Source organism: Plectropomus leopardus, chromosome 15 (genome assembly GCF_026936395.1).
Source record: "Plectropomus leopardus strain MGB_pleo_1.0 chromosome 15, ASM2693639v1, whole genome shotgun sequence".
Classification (NCBI taxonomy): Eukaryota; Metazoa; Chordata; class Actinopteri; order Perciformes; family Serranidae; genus Plectropomus; species Plectropomus leopardus.
The window spans coordinates 2362693-2380611 of NC_142190.1; the positions used below are offsets into that span (position 1 = coordinate 2362693).

A 17919-nucleotide genomic window follows, 5' to 3' on the forward strand; every position below is an offset into this window, starting at 1 on the left:
CTCGTTCTTTTGAAAGAAATATCTCAAGAACACCTTGAAGAAATGTGTTCAAATTTGGCACAAACGTTCAGGTTAACTCAAGGATGAGCTCATTAGAATTTGGTAAGCAAAGGTCAAAGGTCACTGTGACCTTGCATCTGCCTCAGTGTCATGAAAGCAATATCATGTTTTATCATGTTTTCAGTTCCAGTTTGCATTATAAAACCATTTTAAGTCCCTGTTAACAAAGTAAAGATATTTTTTACCAGATTGTCTTAATTAGGAATCAGATGACGGCAAAAAAATGAATGGGACGAGCATGAAGCGTCTGTAAAGGTGAGACTCTTGGGTTCGCACAGAGGTCAAATACCCCTGTTAAAGGATCATGCTGTTTGCCTAAATTTGGAGCGTTATTTGGCCCCCGTACTGAGAGGCTAGCATGACAGGGCTGATACCTCCGGACTCCTCAGGTCTTTTTGTTTTATATGACATCAGTCTCATCGCTGCATCACTTAAAACTCAGCTGGTGCAGCCTCTTAAAAAAATGACAACGTTAATTATGGGTCTTTATCTCATCTCAATTAGCGTGTTAACGCTGACGGCCCTGATTTTCACTGAACATTTTAAAATAAAGAAGAATCTGCAAATCTTTTGTGATTAATTTAACATACAGGTATGTTTTATTCTTTTCGTTATTTTGGCTGCTTCTTTTTCTTCTTGTTCACTTGACTTGAATTCCTCTGATGTGAAATGATGACTAAGTTTAAGGATTTAGGGAGCTAAATCTGCAGTCCTTAATGCCAGACGTCACTAAATCCCCCCAATATTTGGTCGACATCACTCATGTGCTGCTCTTTCAAAAACACAGTAAAAAGAAAAAAAAAGCATTTTTTGCACCTTTTTTCAGGTCGTGTCCTCATTTTGTTTTTGTTTTTTACTTTCATTTTCTTTTTGCTTATTTTCACGTAATTTTCTTGTACTTTTTAAAAATTTTATTTTATTTTTTTTTAGGTTTTTTGGGTCATTTTTAAAGTTGCTCCTGGCCCTCCCAGGTCTTTAAAAGAAATTAAGACAATTTCAGGTATCAAAGTGTTAACTCTAATATGAGACACCAGCCTCACTTGTTGCACATGCATGTTATGACATCACCCACCAGCACGAGTGTTGATTGGTCTGCTGCAGCGCAGTGCATTCTGGTAGTTGTAGGTTTTCTATCTCTTGACCAAAAGCATATTTTTTCTCCGTTTTCTCTGGTCCTGTAGCACCGATTTCAAAAGTATTTGCATCCTTCTACTGCAGAGACGGCTTAGTTTTACGCGATGACTCTTTATGTCGGTGAAATACTACTTTAAATACTTTAAAATGAGCTTATTTACACAGAAAGCAGAGAATTGTCACAGCTGTTGGAAACATTTTAAAGCAATAATGATTTAAATAATGAAGCCATATAATTATTTACTTTAAGAGGAATAAAAGATTAGTTTCTTTGGGTTTTTGTGATTGTGCACACTCACATAAGCATGCACGAAGGCTGCACAGCAGCGTCTCAGCACGCCGTGCCACTTCTCCACTCCCTGAGGGCGAGCACGCCGCCCTGCTGCAGCGCCGCCCCCGCTGCAGCGCCGCCCCCGCTGCAGCGCCGCCCCCGCAGAATGCGTCTCAGGGCGTTCGTATCCACGTCTCTCACTTGTCACTTCAAAGGGAGCGTGTGGGGGTCAGCGTTTCAGCAAGTCTGTCATCGTGGGCGCAGACGATGGCAGAGAAATGACGCCCTAAAAATAGAATGCCGTGTCATGCTCAGAAAGACAGACAGAGCCCAGATGATGCCGCTCGCTGCCAAATTGCTGTTATTAAAATGCCTCCATCTCAACCGGAGGGAGACACCTGTGGGGGTGGATGTAGTTGCAGTGAGGTGGAGAAAGACGCACACAGAGTCGTGGCAGATTTTGAGATTTCGTCACACACACAGAGGTGCTTCTGCACTTCCGCAGCAGCTCAGATGTTTGGCGTTACTGGTCAGAGTTCATCCCGCGTCCTCGCTGCGCCTGCAGAGCTGAAGATGTTTTTCCACACCGGGACGGCAAATAGGATCTATGATGAGTGCTTAATGGCCCTCCAGTTACGACTGTACTGTATCAGAGCCTCTCCCCGATGAATGAGGCGTTCACAGGGCACTAACTTATTATTACTGCAGTATTAGGCCTTTGATCTTCAGCAGTTTGAACCCTGGAGTTTTTTAGGGGGGTGGCTTGTCAAAATAGCTTTGCAGATGGGATCGGGCCCGGTCTTGCCCCGGCTATGAGGAGAGGAGGCCTGGAGGTGTACGGAGGCACCAGAGTGCAGGAAAAGCTCACTACAGAGGCATCACTCTGCAGTCATCACAGAAACCACTTATGATCTGATATTTGTAGATAATCGGGTGTTTTTTTGTTCGGTTCCTCAGCAGGGAGGCTCTCAGCATCAGTCACCTGAAGAAAATTTTGAATTTGTACCTCATATCGCTGTCGACCGCAAAGCTCGTATCTCCACATTTAACTATTTTCTTTTTTTTCCACATTTGTTCTGTTGGTCCTTCTCTACATCTATCAGTTGGTTTTACCATTATCGGTGCATTTTGGGTGCAAAGAGCAATTGTTTTTTTACCGAGACGTCGTTTATTCCTGCCCAGATAACCTATGAAAGCCGGTTTTATTTACAGAGACGCTGGTGTGTTTCCACCAGAGTTAGTGCCACAAAAAGATTTATTTATTTATTTATTTTAACCGAGATTTTGCAGTGTCTCGGGTGGTTATAATGCCACAAAAGTGATGTTTTTAAGCCAATAGTTTGCTATGTCCAGCAGTCGTTTTTTTGTGACATCACTGTGTTTCATGTGGAGATGATGCCACAAACAGCATTTGTTTTTAGCTGAGGTATCACTGTTTCCACCTTTTGGTTTTTACCCAAATTTTGCTGTGTTTCCAGTGGGTTGGTGGCACGAAAAACAGTTGTTTTGACCAAGACATCACAGTGTTTCCACTGCAGATGTTGCCATTAAACGCATTTGTGGCAAGAAACAGCTTTTTTTCATCATTGCATTTTTTGCTGCAATCGTGGTCACAAAAAGTCACTTTCGGGGTTCCAGCAGCTTTTTAGGCATCAGATATGGATGTTTTTTTGGAAACTTTCACTGTGTTTCAAGCAGAGATAGTGTTTGTTTTTTACTGAGACGCAGCTGCGTTTTCAGCATGAGAAGCGGTTGTTTTTGGTTGGAATTGCAGCAACTTCACATCATTGAGTAAATAAAGCCAAAGTTCAAGTCAACTTGAAGTCAGATATCACATAAACATAAATGAAGAGTTATATTTGCTTTCCTTTTTTAAGATTATTATTTTGAGTCGGATCAACTTGTCAGATTTTGAGGTGAAACTGAGAAAAAGGAAGCCCGGTTTTGCATGCATTAACGGTAAAGAGCCACGATAAAACACGAGATGTCGTTCTCAGCCAGGACATTCCTCTATTAATGACAAAGGCGACTGGTAAGCCCCGCGGTGAAACATGAAGAGGGGGACAGAGAGTCGGGGAGGTGAATGGGTTGACTGGGAGGAGTGGCAGTGGAGGCCAGAGGGCGACCCGCGCCGCCGCTTCAAGGTCACAAACAAGACTGCCGACAGGAAAATGCCTCGCTTTGATTTTGCTCTTTCACGTCTCTCTCCGACCTTTTTTGTCGTCCCTCTCTGCGCCGCTCACCTCCCCTCCCTCTTATTTGCCGACCTCGCCGTCTCTCCACCCTCCCGTCCTCCGCGGCGGCGTCTGGCACATCCCAGCTCTCATTGTGCGCGCTGAGCCGCTGGCCCTCTGTAAGATCTGCATTAGAATGTTGTTTTTATATAGCAGCAAGCGGAGGCATGTGGAGTCTCTTTTGAACTGCTCGGCAAACAGATGGAGGTTTTCACGCTGCCTTTATGAGATTAAGTGAAACATTCCCATAAAAAAAGACATCTCCCCGTGTCCCTCCGCTGTCTCACTTTCTCCTCTTTCTTTCTGTCTTTAACTTTTCTTTCTTTTTTTTGTCTGGCTCGCCTCGGGCTTGGGCAAGGGCACGCTGCAGCTGAAAGCGAAGTGGAAAGTAGACAGGTTTGTGTTACCAATAACTGCTTCCCCAGGCGAGCATCTCGCAGAGTCTAGAGCGAAGCGGCAAACAGGTCGTGTGAGTCTGCAGGCGGAGGGAGGGCGTTCTTGTTTCTCCTCTGCAGAGTGAACCTGTTTAACTCTGACTCAGGTCGCTCAGTGCCAAGTGCCCCCCCCCACCACCTCCTCCACCTCCCTGCTTCGGCTTTTAGCAGGGGTTTGACAAAACAGATTCACAGGACAAACACTGGGGCCATACAGCACTGATGCTCAACTCAAGGCCCAGGGGCCAAATCTGGCCCCTGACAGGGTGCCAGGTGGCCCCCCAAACATTTTCTGATTCACAGCAATAATAAAGTGATTCACACTGGGAATTGTTTTTGTACTTTTAGTATCCATAAGGTGCCAGAGTGAATAAAACGGCATCAGAATAGAGCATTTAAATTCAAATAAAAAGTGCCGATGGAGGGCTCCTGACAGAGGTCCGAGCTAAGACCCCCGTGTCCTAAAATCCAAGAAATGTCCTAAAATACTACAAATGTTGTACAAGTTTATTCATTGGGATAAACCCTTTGAGAGGAACCATCTCATTTGTGAAGTGGTCCTATACACATATGTCAGAAAATCATAGAAAAGTCCAAAAATCCTAGAAGTGTCCTAAAATCCTGAAACTTTCCTAAAATCCCGAGAAATACTTTAAGTCCTAGAAGTGTCCTGAAATCAGAGAAATGTCCTAAATTCTGAGAAATGTCTTAAAATCTGAAAAACATCCTGAAATCTTAGAAACATCCTAACATCCTTGAAATGTCTTAGTCCCAGAAGTGTCCTAAAATCTTCAAGAAGTCCTAAATTCCTGGAAATGTCATAAAACCCAGGAAATGTCCGGACGTCTTTGAAATGTCCTAAAATCATAGGAACATGTATGAAGCTGCTGCGACTGGCCCCTGGCCTCCTGTCATTCTTAAAAAAGTGGCCCCCGAACAAAGCCAGGTCAGGGGAGGATCTCTGCGCTACAGTTTGTAATTCGCTGGGACACAAAAAAAAAACAAAGAAAAGAAACAGGAAAGCTAACTTTAGAAAGTGCTAAAAATAAAAAGAATAAAAATATATTTGTATTTATGTATGTTCCTCTGTAACATTACTTCATTTCTCTTTAGGGGTTGATAATATCTAATAATCCTCCTCACCCCACCCCCAGCTGATTTTTAGATCTAAAATTGAATAAAAATATAAAATATAAATATAATATAATATAAAAAAAATATGAAAATATTTATATTTTACATATATATTTATATATATATTTTTTATTATTATTATTATTTAAAAAATCAAGTCTTTTTCTCTCCACCTTTTACCAATTTTTTTCTTTTGCAATTTGAGGGTCATTTGTTTCCAAGTTGCTCACTGCCTTTAACCCCTCGTGTTTTTGAGAGAAATCAAACCAATTTGCTCAGGTTTCAAAGGGTTAAACAGCTTGTAAAAGGCGTCTGAATGCAGCACAGGAAAGCTGATGTCGGCCCACGTTTCAAAGGGTTAACAGCGCTGTTTGGATTAGCAGATAAATGAGATAAATCAATGAGAGACCGATAAAAACCGCAGAGGATGACAACGTGTTTGCGACATTTTAAACTTTATCTGTGTCTCCTCTACAGACAGTGTGTGTGTCACTGTGCTGGCTCTCTGTGTGTGTGTGTGTGTGTGTGTGTGTGTGTGTCTGTGTGTGTGTGTGTGTGTGTGTGTGTTTGCTCTGCACAAAGACACGGCTTACTGCACGGCCTGTTCCAAGAATGAATTCCTGGAGGCTTACAAGAGCTGTTGAATGAGATGGAGGGCTCAGGGCAGGAATGATGGGAGGGGAGGAGAGGAGGGAGGCTGCTCTCCACTGGAGGAGGAGGAGGAGGAGGAGGAGAAGGAGGAGGAGGAGGAGGAGGAGGTTGTCAGGCTCTCACTTACAGGCCTGATTAAATAACAGGATGCTTTATGAAAACAAGAACATTATCTGCCTCTTAAAAGGCCGGGAAAGGCCCTCTAATTGGCTTCCCCCGAGTCTCTGTGTTGCCGCCCGTCGCTGCTGAAAATGATAAAAAAAAATCCTCCGCCATGCTGTGGCCACAAACGGAGAGAAATTACGCTTTCTCTCCCTCCTCTCGTTATAGTCTCGTCCCTGCTGTAGGAATGTGTCAACACACTGATACCAAACCTCCAAAAACGTCGTCTTCTCCCTCTCAAAGGCGGATTATTCCCTGAATCTCGTGATTGAGTGCAATGCAAACAATAAATCAAGAGCGGCTCCTCTGTGAGGTCGGACACTTTTCTCACAGCCGAGGTTTTTAAAAACGAAGCGTCAGAGGAAGGTCTGGCATGTTTGTGTTGCCAGAGACACTTTACATCTTTTTCCTGCAGTTCAGCCCAGGTGGCTCAGCTAATTATCCTCATTACAGTCAAGTTCTGCTTCGATCAAAGTGTGTCTCCATAGTTACAGCTGTGATTAATTTTAGAGGTTTTTTCACGTGCTTAAAAAGCTTCAGTTGTTTAAGAGATTGTTCAGCGTGTCAGAAAACAGTGTCAAAAAAACTCAAAATGTCAAAAATATCATTTTTTAAACTACTGAGCTTTTGAGCGCTGGTCAACACGTTTCTGTTTTGTTTTTTTGTCCGTCATACAGACATCCATCCAGCACCCATCCTTCGAATTTGGCACATATGTTCATTTGGACACAACAATGAACTGATTAGATTTTAGTGGTCATAGGTCAAAGGTCAAGGTCAGTTTGACCTTGATTCTCTCTCATTCTCATGAATGCGATAAAACGTGAGTTTCTTTAGATTTGGCAAAAAGATCCACATGGACTCAATGATGAACTTCTTAGAATTTGGTGTTTAAAGGTCAAGGTCAATCAATTTGGCACAAACCTTCTGTCAGACTTAAGGTTGAACTGACAAGATTTTTGTGGTCATAGATCAAGGTCATTTTGACCTCATCGGTCTTATTCTTGTGAACACAAAATCTCAAGAATACCTTTAGGGAATTTCTTTAAATTTGGCAAAAACATCCACTTGGACTCAACAATAAACTAACTGGAATTTGGTGGTCAAAAGTCAAGGTCACTGTGACATTGCATGTCATATTCTTGTAAACTTGACATCTCAAGATTTCCTTGAGGGAACATTTTCAAATTTGGCACAAAGGCTCACCTGGACTCAGCAATAAACTTATTAGATTTTTGTATTCATGGGTCAAAGGTCAAGGTGAGTGTGACCTTGCATCTGTCTCATTCTTGTAAACATGATATTTCAAGAACACCAAAAGAGAATGTCTTCAAATTTGGCACAAACGTCCAATTGAACATAAGGATAAAATAATTAGAATTTGGTGGTAAAAAATTAAGGTCAGTGTGACCTTGAGTCTGTCTCATTATCATGAACGCAATATCCGTTTGCCTCGATGGAATTTCCTCAAATTTGGCACAAACATCAACTCAAGAATGAACCTATTAAAGTTGGTGTTCAAAGGTCAAGATTACCGTGACCTCATCTGTCTCACTCTTGTGAAGACAAAATCTCAAGAATGCCGTGAGGGTAATTCTACAAATTTGGCACAAACGTCCACTTGGACTGAAAATAAACTGATTAAATGTGCAGTTCAAAGGTTACTGTGACCTCACAAAACATGTTTTTGGCCAAAACTCAAGAATTATTTGGCTAATTATGACAAAACTTTACAAAAAAAGTCAAAAAGGATAAAATGATTAAGCAATGACATTTTAAATCCAAAAGGTCAACTTCACTACGACATCAAAAACACTTTTATATTAGTTATTTTAGTTACTTTTATTTTATTTATACTTCATTTAAAGTGTACTTAGCATTCACGGCATAAACACATAAAATAAAACGTAAATAACATAAAACATAAAAGACTGTTTACAGAAAGGCAAAAAAACCATAAACTTCGAACTCTCGAACGGGGTCCGAGCACGCCGAAGAGAACAAATGTGTTTTTTAAACGAAAAGGGGACTTTTGGCCAGATCCTGAATCGGTGACCGTAATCTGGAAACGGTGCTGACTGCAGAGATCTTCTGTGTGAAGCTTTTCGAATTTTTTTGCTTCTTTGCAGCGAAATCGACATTTAAACCAACGATCGCGGCTTCATGTGAGCGCGCACAGACGTGGATGTGATCCGTTACTGGTTGCTGGAGTCGGTAGATCTACTCCTGACGTGTTTACTGGCGGTTAACCCTCTCAGTGCTCGGACTTCGGAGCGGCTGGGAGGTCACGCGGTGGCGTGTGTGCGACGGAGTCAGGTCTCCATCATCGCTGCTCGCCTCTTTGATGTTTCGAGGATGTGTTTAGCGAGCGATAGTGTATCAGATGACTTTGTCTCTGCCACCCTGTGCTTTGCATTTCAAATGTGTGTCATGCATGTGTAGCCGGGCGTGCTAACGAGAGGCGGGTGGGGGGGCGGAGGGGGGGACGGCGAGGGAAGTGCAGCGAGAAAAAAAGGGAGAGGGAGCGAGTTCTCTAAATGACCTCTGCTGCCTCCAGACACGCAGATCAGGTTCATAACTTTTTCCAGTGTCGCTCTGCACGAGAAGGGTGGCCAAGCCCCGGTCCTGGATTTAGTGTTTCAGAGAGTGTGTGCATGTGTGTGTGTGTGTGTGTGTGTGTGTGTGTGTGTGTGTGTGTTCCAGGATGAATGGGAGCAGGAGGAGGAGTGTGTGATTCAGGCCCACCCCCTCAGGCTCAATACTTTTCCTGAGAGCACAGAATCTGCTCACCTGCCCTGACATGCCCGCCCCCCCCCCTCCCTTAACACACACATGCACATACACACACACACGCACGCACACGCACGCACACACCACCCCCTCCTCTTCATACATTACTGCCCCCCACCCCCTCCAGCGGCCCCACATCAAAGTGCCCGTGTGAGTAATGGATACCCAGCAGGGCCACACCCTTCCCTCCTCGACTCAACTGCCGCTCAGCTCACCCGGCAATCACTGCAGCACACACACACACACACACACACACACACACACACACACACACACAGCAATTATTCACACACAATCAGACTTAAACACACAGCTTCTTCGGAGCGAAACAATATTTAAAGCAAAGCTGTGTGGTTATTTTTGGTGCCGTTTTTTTCAACATTCATTATAAGTGCAGCAGCAAAAATAGAAGTTGAAGGACTGTGGAGAGAATTTAAACGTGTCTGATGTTATTTACGCTGTTCTGCAAAAACATTTTGTCTAATAAGCATTAGGATCCAAATTTTGACAAACACAGCTGAGAAGGTGGACTGTGGTTTTTGGATGGATCAGTATTTGTGATGATGCTTAAAGCTGGAGGAAGGGACTTTATATCCATACACACACACACACACACACACACATATGTGTGTGTGTGTGTGTGTGTGTGTCGGATATCAGCAAATATCTAATATCATGCATCCCTATTAAAACTACATGAGGTCAGACGTTTTTATCAGTGCAGTCGGTGAGTAAGACATTTCAGTCTCACTCCAAACTAATTAGTAAGCGTGTTTGTCCTTCAAGTAAAAATCTTCATCACTGGTAATTACACGCCACCACACACGCTGCCGTGAACCTGTTAGTGTTTCACTTCCTCGGTCTCCCCTCCCGCCTCTTTAAAACACGCCACGGGACTCTATTTAACTTCTCCTTTCCCAGCGTGACTCTCCACATCACTCAGTGCACCAGTAAATTATACCGTGGAGTAATATGTGTGGGAATGAGGAGTGAGAGTGAAGGAGGTAGAGGAAAAAAAGAAGAGGAGGACGGAGGGAGGCGAGCCGGCTGTGGTGCTGCTGCATTAAAGTGTCTAATGACAGAGTGCAGAGCTCCGGGCCTACAGGTCTGAGGCCGACTCGCTGCTCTGTCATTTCTCCTGACTGGGCCGGCACACTGGAACCATTACAGAGGCACTGGGACACGCCGCACGGCTAAATGGGGAGCAGACGGGGGCGAGGGCTGCTGGTGATAATGGGAGGGGGGCTGAAAACAGGTGCAGTCTGAGTCCACGTTATGGACACGCTTAAAGGGAAACAATTCTGTTCATTTTCAGGTCCAAACTTATGTTTTAGGGTTTTACTGGAACGTGTTTGCATGCTTTAATCATAAAAGAGACAAAATGACCCCAGCTCAGCACGTTGGGCTGCGTCGTCTCAGACTCGAGTGAGACTCGGGATGAGTTTTGGCTGAATAAACTGGCCCAATTCCAGCTGCCCATCCTGCCTTCACTCGGCTGTTATTTAAAAGTGGCATGGCCCGGCATACCAAACTCGGTATGCTGAAGGAATAAGTTGGACAACGTCAGATTGCCCAACTCACAATGAATGACGCCCCAGAAAAGGGCCAAAAAAACCTGTCCGGATTCAGGGTACCAGTGCTGCCGTCACTGGGCCGTTATCAAAACGACCTGGCCCAAAATCGGCCCAAACTCGGCCCAAACTCGGCATGCCGGAAGAAATAAGTCCGCCCATGTTGGGTCCCCTGGTTTTGCTGAAACTCAGGGTGAATAACACCCCAGAATCAGGCCAGATAAACCGGCCAGAATCCAGCTGTCGATGCTGCCATCGCCGGGCCATTATTAATAAATGCCCTGGTCCAGAATCGGCCCAAACTCGACATGTCGGAAGAAACAAGCGGGGCAGCATCGGATCGCCAGAGTCGGCCCTGACTGCAGACCAAATCCAATTGCCCGACACTTGAATGGATAAATGGCGAACCAGAATCAGACGCTCCCATCACGGGGCCGTTATCAAAAATGACCTGGCCCAGAATCGGCCCAAACTCCTCATGCCGGACGTTGAGCCACATCTGTTGTAGGACTGAAGTGAGACTAGGGATGAATGATGCCCCAAAATTTGGGCCAAATAAACTGGTTCGATTCCAGCTGACACCCCCATCACTGAGCCGTTATCAAACTCGGCACGCCAGAAGAAAAAAGTCCGGCTGCGTTGTGTTGCCCGACGCCGCTGAGACTCGGGAGAAACGATGCTCCGAGCTGGCGTGTCGTGACCAGTCTCACGTCTTACCAAAAACAATATAATGTCATAAAAATATGGACCTGGATCTTTTATACTGCTGTTTTTTTTGGGTTTTTTGTTTGAGTTTGGGTTTTTTCCGTTAAAGTTCCCCTTTTAATAGTTTTTATTCATTCATTTATATATATTATTTACCAGTTGCCAGGCTGAATCCTCTGGATTTTGCAAAATCCAAGATTAAAAGTGTTCATTTCTACAGACAAAAACTTCCAAAACTGTCAGAAAAGCTCCTTTAATCTCATAAAAAAATCAGCACAGTGGCTCAAAGTTTCAGCGCCTCGTGAAGCTGACAAATGATTCGCACAAACAAACAGATGCAGAATGTGCGTCGCGCCGTGCAGCATTAACTGCAGCTCGTCTTGCATAAACACCACATGGAGCCAGTGAGCGGCCCTTACAAGCGCTGGGTGGCCCTCTGGGGCCGAGCCAGCGCTGTTTGTTTACATCGCTGGCGAAGCGCGGTCAGCGAGCGGGGCCTGGCATCACAGCGTGTTCTCAGCCGGGCCGAAACAAACTGCTGCTCTGATGGCTTCATTTCACTTTTCAGGGGAGCGCCGAGGTTTTTCCGTGGCCTGACGAGAGCGCTCTGCCTGTTAACGTCTCGGTGTTTGTCAGGGTTTAATGTGGTGGTGCGGCGAATCCCCTTCATGTGCAGCCACGAGGCGACGTAACGGAGAGAGAAAGCAGCGAGCAATAATGGGAATATTACACACAGACGCACATTCAGTCTTGCCATGGAGAAACATGTGCTGCGTTCGTTTAACGTCCACAGATTCAGAGAAAGTGACCCGGCAGCTTCATCACCTTCGACTTTTGACAGATTTCACTTCCATTTAAGCATCAAAGGGGCCATAAAAAGCGTCACTCGTCTGTCTGCGTGCCGCGTACGGCCTTTGGCCACGACTACGGTGGCCATGGAGGCAAAACAAAGTGAGAAATTGTTACAGTGAAGTTTTTCGCATTAGGAAGCGCTGCGTTTATGTTGAACGCACACCTGCTGCTGCACCTGTGTGACCTCACGGTGTCTCAGGCTCCGTGTCCTCAGGTGTGTCTATGTCTGTGACCGTCTCCACGATACCTGCTGCTGCTCCTCACCGGCCCGTCTCCAGGATTTTAGGACATTAAATGGATTTTAGGACATTAATAGGATTTTAGGACATTAAATGGATTTTAGGACATTAAATGGATTTTAGGACATTAATAGGATTTTAGGACATTAATAGGATTTTAGGACATTAATAAGATTTTAGGACATTAATAGGATTTTAGGACATTAATAGGATTTTAGGACATTAAATGGATTTTAGGACATTAATAGGATTTTAGGACATTAAATGGATTTTAGGACATTAAATGGATTTTAGGACATTAATAGGATTTTAGGACATTAAATGGATTTTAGGACATTAAATGGATTTTAGGACATTAATAGGATTTTAGGACATTAGTAGGATTTTAGGACATTAAATGGATTTTAGGACATTAGTAGGATTTTAGGACATTAAATGGATTTTAGGACATTAAATGGATTTTAGGACATTAAATTGATTTTAGGACATTAATAGAATTTTAGGACATTAATAGGATTTTAGGACATTAATAAGATTTTAGGACATTAATAGGATTTTAGGACATTAATAAGATTTTAGGACGTAAAATGGGTTTTAGGACATTAATAGGATTTTAGGACATCTTTGGGATTTTGGAATAGTCCTAGGATTTTAAGACGTTTATAGGATTTCAGGACACTTCTTGGATTTAAGGACTTTTCCTTAAAGATTTTGGAACATTCTTGGATTTTAGAAAGTTTCTAGGATTTTACGAGGTTTTAGGATTTTAGGACATTTCTAGAATTTAATGATGTTTTTAGGATTTTAAGAGATTCCAGGATTTTAATTTATTTCTAGCATTTTAAGATACTTTGGGATGTTTTTAGGTTTTTAGGATGTTTGTAGGACTTTTTCGGGGGTTTCTAAGACTTTTGGATTTTAGGATATTTCTCTGATACAAAGATGTGGCCCAATTATGTGGATATTTCTTGGAATTTAGGGCATTACTCTGATTTTAGGATGTTTCCAGGACTTTAGGACACTTTTAGGCCTCGTCTCAAATAATCACACTCCGTCAAACCCCCTCGGTGTTAAATCAGACTGCTGTGGTCTGTCTGTTGTTAGTTTTTGGGCGATGATGTCGTGTGTTTACCTCCGTAAACCACACTGCAGTTGTTAATGTTTACTCCGTCGCCAGATAGTGATGAATCCCATGTGTCACCTCATGAGGACGGCTGTTTACCAAACCACAGCCGCGTCTCATTCAGCGCCGACCGAAACAAACCTGGAGATGTCGAAACCGTCGTGCTGCTGGCAGAACTTTCATCTCGTCTTGTTAGCGTCGGAGTTTTTCATTGCTTCCATTAAAGGATAAATATACCTCCTAATAATCGTGTAATGAGATCTCTCAGGCCTCTTCCGCGTCTGCGGCGAACGCGCTGCGGTTACTACAGCGAATACTGAGGCGTAATACGACCGCAGCAGCCGTGATGCGAGGAATACGTTCTGATATTTTCCTCTGAGTCTCTTTGAAAGAGTCTGTCTTTGTGTTTGTGAGCGTTTATTCCCACAATCAGAGGACGTGTGTGCTCAGCGGGGAACTTTTGAACCCCAGGTGAAGCAAATCTCCACATGTCAAAGATCCAGCTTTTATTTTCCTCCTCTGCGACCGCACCCCGTTTAGGCCCGTGCACGTACTACAATTACGGCTCTGATGAAACAGGCTGCTGCACACAGAGCTGGAAGCAGCTTCAAAGAGGACATGTAAATTCTTTTTAATTTGACCTCTCTCTGACCGTCAGCGCGATGGCCACCAGCGGTTCTGTGGGACGCTGTTGTTAACTCTCAGCTGCACGCAACACACACACACACACACACACACACACACACACACACACACACACACAGAGGCTGTATGCACACTCACAGCTGGGCAATTAGTGCACATGATGCTGATACTAATACTTGCTTTGCTTGAGGGCCACTTTTACAAGATGTGAGGAGGCCAGGGGCCAGGGGCCAGTTGCAGCAGCCCCATAAATGTTTCTAGGATTTTAAGACATTTCTCAGGTTTTAGGGCGTTCCTGTGGTTATTGGACATTTGTAGGATTTGTGGATTTTAAGGTGTTTCTAGGGTTAAAATCCACAAATCCTACAAATGTATAATCATGTATAATCATAGGAACGTTCTATTGTCTGAGAAATGTCCCAAAATCCTTGAAACGTCATGAAATTCTAAATGTCCTAAAATCCTAGAAACCTCCTAAAATCCTGGAAACATCCTAAAATCCGTAAAAAGTCTACAAAAGTCCTAAAATCCAAGACACAGCCTTTAAGGTGTTATGGGTTAAGGGGTGTTCCTTGGATTTGTGGACATTTCCAGGATTTTAGGACGTTGCTAGGTCTTTTCAACATTTCAAGGGTTATAGGACATTTCTGGGATGTTAGGACATTTCCCGAATTCTGGCACATTTTAAGGATTTTAGCATGAACCCAGGATTTTAGGTAGTTGCTTGGGTTTTTTTTTTTGACATTTTAAGGATTTTAGGTCATTTCTTGTGTTGCATGTTTCTAGGGTTTCAGGACATTTCTAGGATTTTAGGACATTAGGACATAGTACTTTGGATTACTTTTGAATCAGTATGGTCTCGGGTCTTATATTTCTGACAGCGTCCTGGCTGTCACGGCGGTCTGGGCGTCTCCTCGCTGTGCTGGTCTGAGAGCGTCTGATGAGGCTGATGGGAGTTTAAACTCGTCTCCTCGTCAGTGAGCGTCGGCAGCTGCAGCTGGAGACGCGATGAGATGTGGATGAAGAGGCTGCTGCGCCGTTTGTTTCCTCGCTCGCCCGAACATTTCTTGACTTTTCTCTGATGACCAAATCATCTGTCTTTTCTACGACGCTGAGAGTAATCTGCAGCCTTTACGCTGTAAACGTAACGTAGACAGCAGCAGGCCGCTGCAGCCGAAAACACGACACCTGCAGTTCACCTGCAGCACAAAGACTCAGCTGAGCCGCGCTGGTGTGCAGCATTCAGCAGCTAAAGACAGACATTTCCCTCAGCAGTTGGTGGAAATTATTCAGATTTTTTAATGTTTTTTTTTTTCTTCAGAGCAGACAAACAGGACTTTGTCAGCGTGTCGCCGCAGACAGCAGAGACTCAATCTGGACTAAAACTGTCCCAAACCAGCATTTTATCAAAGCTCCTCTTTTTTGTTCTTTTTTTCTCCTTTTTAAACCAGAAAACATGTTTCAGAAAGTAAATGATATAATATTTCAAAGAAGGATGAAATAAATAAGATAATAAAAAGTTAAATAAACAAATACACACAAACCAGTAACATACAAAAAATGGTTAACAAAGATTATAACGACAAAGAGGGAAAAAAAAGTAATTAAATTAAGAGAGTTCATAAATCATTCAAAACTCATAGGTTGATACAAAGAATAATTTCATGTAACAGAATAATTAAATATGATTATTCACACTGGATATGATTATGAGTTGGCATGTGAGACAAACAGAGAAGAAATCAAAAATAAAAATGTTCTTTATGTTCTAATTTTAATCCAGCTCTTCCATCTTTCTTCAAATATATATATTTGGTTTCTAATTCTCACAGTCATCTTCTCCGTTTCATATCTTTCATTCGCAAGATTTTTACATTTATGATGATTCAAGTTGTCATTTTGTAACACATTTCTCGTTATTTATTTAATTATTGTCTTTCTTCTCAATTTGTTTTTGGTATTTTCCCAACAAATAAACACAGTTGGTTTTTACTAATTAAATATTTTCATGTTTTCTTTCAATTTAATTTTCCCATAAACCATTTATAAGATTACATTTCTCTTCACCACATTCTTTCCAACAATTAGAGTTTATTTTTTTATTTACTTTGAATTTGTGGTGTTTTGAAATGTGTAATCAAATCGTATGAGTATTATCTCTGACTCAGACAGAGTTGGGAGGAGATGGAGGAGTTTTTGGATGCTGTAGTGAGATTAGAGAGTGTGTGTGTGAGTTAATAAAGTTTATAATATCATTTTATGAGCTCCAGCTGTTGCCTTGTGCTGGTTAGTCCACAGATGTGCCGCCGTGCTTCTGCAGAATATCTTTTTGTTGTAAATGATTCCTTCACTTTTCTGATCCCTCACTGTGAGGCGAGACAGTGACAGTGACTCGCTGCCAGAACCTCGTTTGAATACAAAATGTCTTTATTTGCATGTTAAAGTGAAGCCGGCCTGTTCGATTTCATTCACCTTTTTTCTTTCACTCAGTCAGATAATCATCTGATGTTTGTTTTTTATGGCTAAACTCTCCAACGTTTGATAAATGTTCATGTCAATGGTGCTGCAGCCACAGGTTTCTGTGTGTGTGTGTGTGTGTGTGTGTGTGTGTGTGTGTGTGTGTGTGTGTGTGTGTGTGTGTGTGTGTGTGTGTGTGTGTGTGTGTGTGTGGCTGCAGGAGTCAGGTGGAGAGGAGGCAGGAGGAGCTCCGCTCTGAGTCTCGGTGCTTCAGCTCCACCTGGTGACGGCTGAACGCGCTGATGTGGACTCTAATATTCACATGAATATTACACATCTGCCGTTTTTGTCAGTTTCACACAGCGAACTAATAAAAAACTCTAAAATATGTCCTTGGTGTGTGTATATTTTGTCTTTAACCCTTTGATACCTGAGAAAAAGTTTATTTATTTACTAATATTAACTGATTTATTTTTAAAAACATGTTTAAGAAAAAAGAAAAAGGCTCGGGGCGGGGGGGACTTTGTGTATAATTATTATAATTAAATATTACAATTCTGTTCTAAAATATCATACATTTTAAACACTTTTTTTCCAGGTCATATTTTTAAACTTATTTCTTTTTTTTTTAATTTTCAGGTAATTGTCTTATACTTTTTACCATTTCAAACACATTTTTGAGTTATTTTTTTTTTTCGTTACTCATCTTCTTCCTGTGTTTAAAAAGGATCAAGCCATTTTTCTGAGGTTTCAAAGGGTTCAGAGAATTATGATGGACATATTTCTCATTTATATATCTACAAAATATCCATATCTAATATCTATTACCCCTCACACGCCAATTAATTCTCAGTTTGTGGGACGTTTCTTGTGAAGTTGTTCTTTAGTTGTTTTTTTGTATTTTTGGAAAAATCAAAGTTTAAAGGCTGCTAAAACGCACCTGAAGAAAACACGACGCTGATGTCGACGCAGGTGATTAAACGGTCGTCTCTCCTGTGTTTAACTCCTTCAGGCTCGCATGGCGTTGGATAAAGGCGCTCAGGCTGTTATCTTTGACGTCAGCGATGATGCCAACGCTGCTGCTGAGGTGAGTCGTCTGCACGCGGTCGCTGTCGCACGCTTCAGTCATGGAAACGGTGGCAGCCTGTTTGATAATAATAATATATAATATAATAACACATGATTTGTTCAAGGATCATCGAAATGTGATAATCCAACAATAATTTATGTTTTTACAGTTTGTTAGAGGCTGTTAGAGTGATGTAACTTTTGGTGATTTTTTAAAAGGGTTTGGAAAGTCACCTATCATTTAAAATCACCAAAAGATTTAAAGAAAAAAATTGCCAAAAATTGAAAACATGTTTTCTTCAAAAATTGGTGGCAAAATAAATAGAAAATACTGCCAAAATAAAACGTCCCTCCCCTGTGCTTAGACATTTTCCCCCTTTTTTCACTCC

General features: G+C 42.5%; 1 protein-coding gene across 2 annotated transcripts in view; it reads left to right on the forward strand.

Annotated features, from left to right (window-relative positions):
• rnf43 (ring finger protein 43) overlaps positions 1-17919 on the forward strand; it is a 115740-nt gene that overhangs the window by 87139 nt on the left and 10682 nt on the right. For both annotated transcript variants that reach the window (XM_088088156.1, XM_088088155.1), the window contains exon 3: positions 17475-17549. In XM_088088156.1, the coding sequence (XP_087944282.1) occupies positions 17475-17549 (75 nt within the window). The remainder of the gene's footprint in view (positions 1-17474; positions 17550-17919) is intronic.